This window comes from Tupaia chinensis, unplaced genomic scaffold (genome assembly GCF_000334495.1).
Source record: "Tupaia chinensis unplaced genomic scaffold, TupChi_1.0 Scaffold000274_1, whole genome shotgun sequence".
NCBI classification, from domain to species: Eukaryota; Metazoa; Chordata; class Mammalia; order Scandentia; family Tupaiidae; genus Tupaia; species Tupaia belangeri.
Window position 1 is genome coordinate 1,453,145 of NW_006159756.1, and position 1,268 is coordinate 1,454,412.

Sequence of the window (1,268 nt, forward strand, 5' to 3'; positions counted from 1 at the left end):
GAGCAAAAATAGCTCTCATGGGGAATGGTCACGCCATAATCCCTTCTCCTCCATCTCTCCCTCCTGTCTGGATTTCAGGCACGCATACACACATGCCTGGCATGTTTCTCAAGCCTCTGGGTCTGGGACTTGAACTGCATTATTGGCCATATGGGGATACAGCTGGCCTAACTGCCGCACCACTGGGCTGGCCCATTTCTGTGTTTGTAATAATTATGAATTTTATTGCTATAGTTTCCTAATCACATTTTCTTTGAAAAATCATGACCTAGTTTATCAAAGCAAATTAGCATTCTTTTTTTTTTTTTTTGCTATAGGGCACTTGCGCTTGCCAGACAGACAGAGACAGAGAGACAGAAAGCAAGAAATCACCCCGCAGGGGGGATGGCCATGCCACAATCCCTTCTCCTCCATTCTCCTCTCGGGATCTTGGGCACGCATGCACACGTGCCTGGCGTGAGTTTAAGCCATTGGGTCTGGGATTCGACCTGCGGTCAACTATGTGAGAGTCCAGTGACATAGCCATTACGCTAACTGCTGGTCCCGCAAATTAGCATTCTTAACTGGTCTTGTAGGGCTCCAGTGGCTGACCCTGGGCTGGGCACTAGGGCAGTAAGAGAAAGACAAGTGCTTACATGGGACTGTCCCAGCCCAGGCAGCGAGGAGGCAGTGGCCTTCCCAGGGGAGAATCTGGAGACCTGGAGGAGAAGCCGATCTGTCAGAGAGGCTGGGCCAAGGCAGGCGAGGCTGAACAGGCGCTGCCCCGGCCCTTGGCGCCTTCCCTCCGCCCTCTCGCTCTCCCAGTATTACCTGTTCTCGCCTTCCTTTACCCCTCATTCCCCGTGGGTTTTCAGGTTAGTTCCCCTCCTTGCCCTGCAGAGGGTTGGGGCCTAGCCTTCATGTCGGTGTTCCCCTCCGGCCTCCACCTCACCATCTCCCCACGCGCTGCTCTGGATGTAGTCTGTTTTCGTGAACTCCTACAAAGTTCATCCTGTTCTGGGAGCCACAGTTCATCATGCCCTGAATCCCCCTTTGCTTCACCCTCCCAGGCCCGCCTCCCTCCCTGGTGAGCACCTAACAGAGCTCCCTTCCCTTTGGCAGGTGTTCTTGAACGAGAGGCCTGTTGGGGTCCTGGATCGTTCCACGGAGGAGCTGACCCTCGTGAAACACGTACATACTCCACTCTGACGGGTGGATACTTCTGGTCCCCGGAGGCCCTGGCACCACTGTCAGCGTGGCCTGGCCCTCTGGTGCCCATCTTCCCTACA

The 1,268-nt window shown here is 54.7% G+C and overlaps 1 protein-coding gene across 1 annotated transcript in view; it reads left to right on the forward strand.

The window, feature by feature from the left end:
- Nucleotides 1-1,268, forward strand: part of LOC102470702 (beta-galactosidase-1-like protein 2) — a gene marked incomplete at its 5' end in the record, with an annotated part of 27,279 nt that overhangs the window by 23,030 nt on the left and 2,981 nt on the right. Inside the window, one exon of the mRNA XM_006149994.3 lies at nucleotides 1,102-1,170. Coding sequence (XP_006150056.1) covers nucleotides 1,102-1,170 — 69 coding nt within the window. The remainder of the gene's footprint in view (nucleotides 1-1,101; nucleotides 1,171-1,268) is intronic.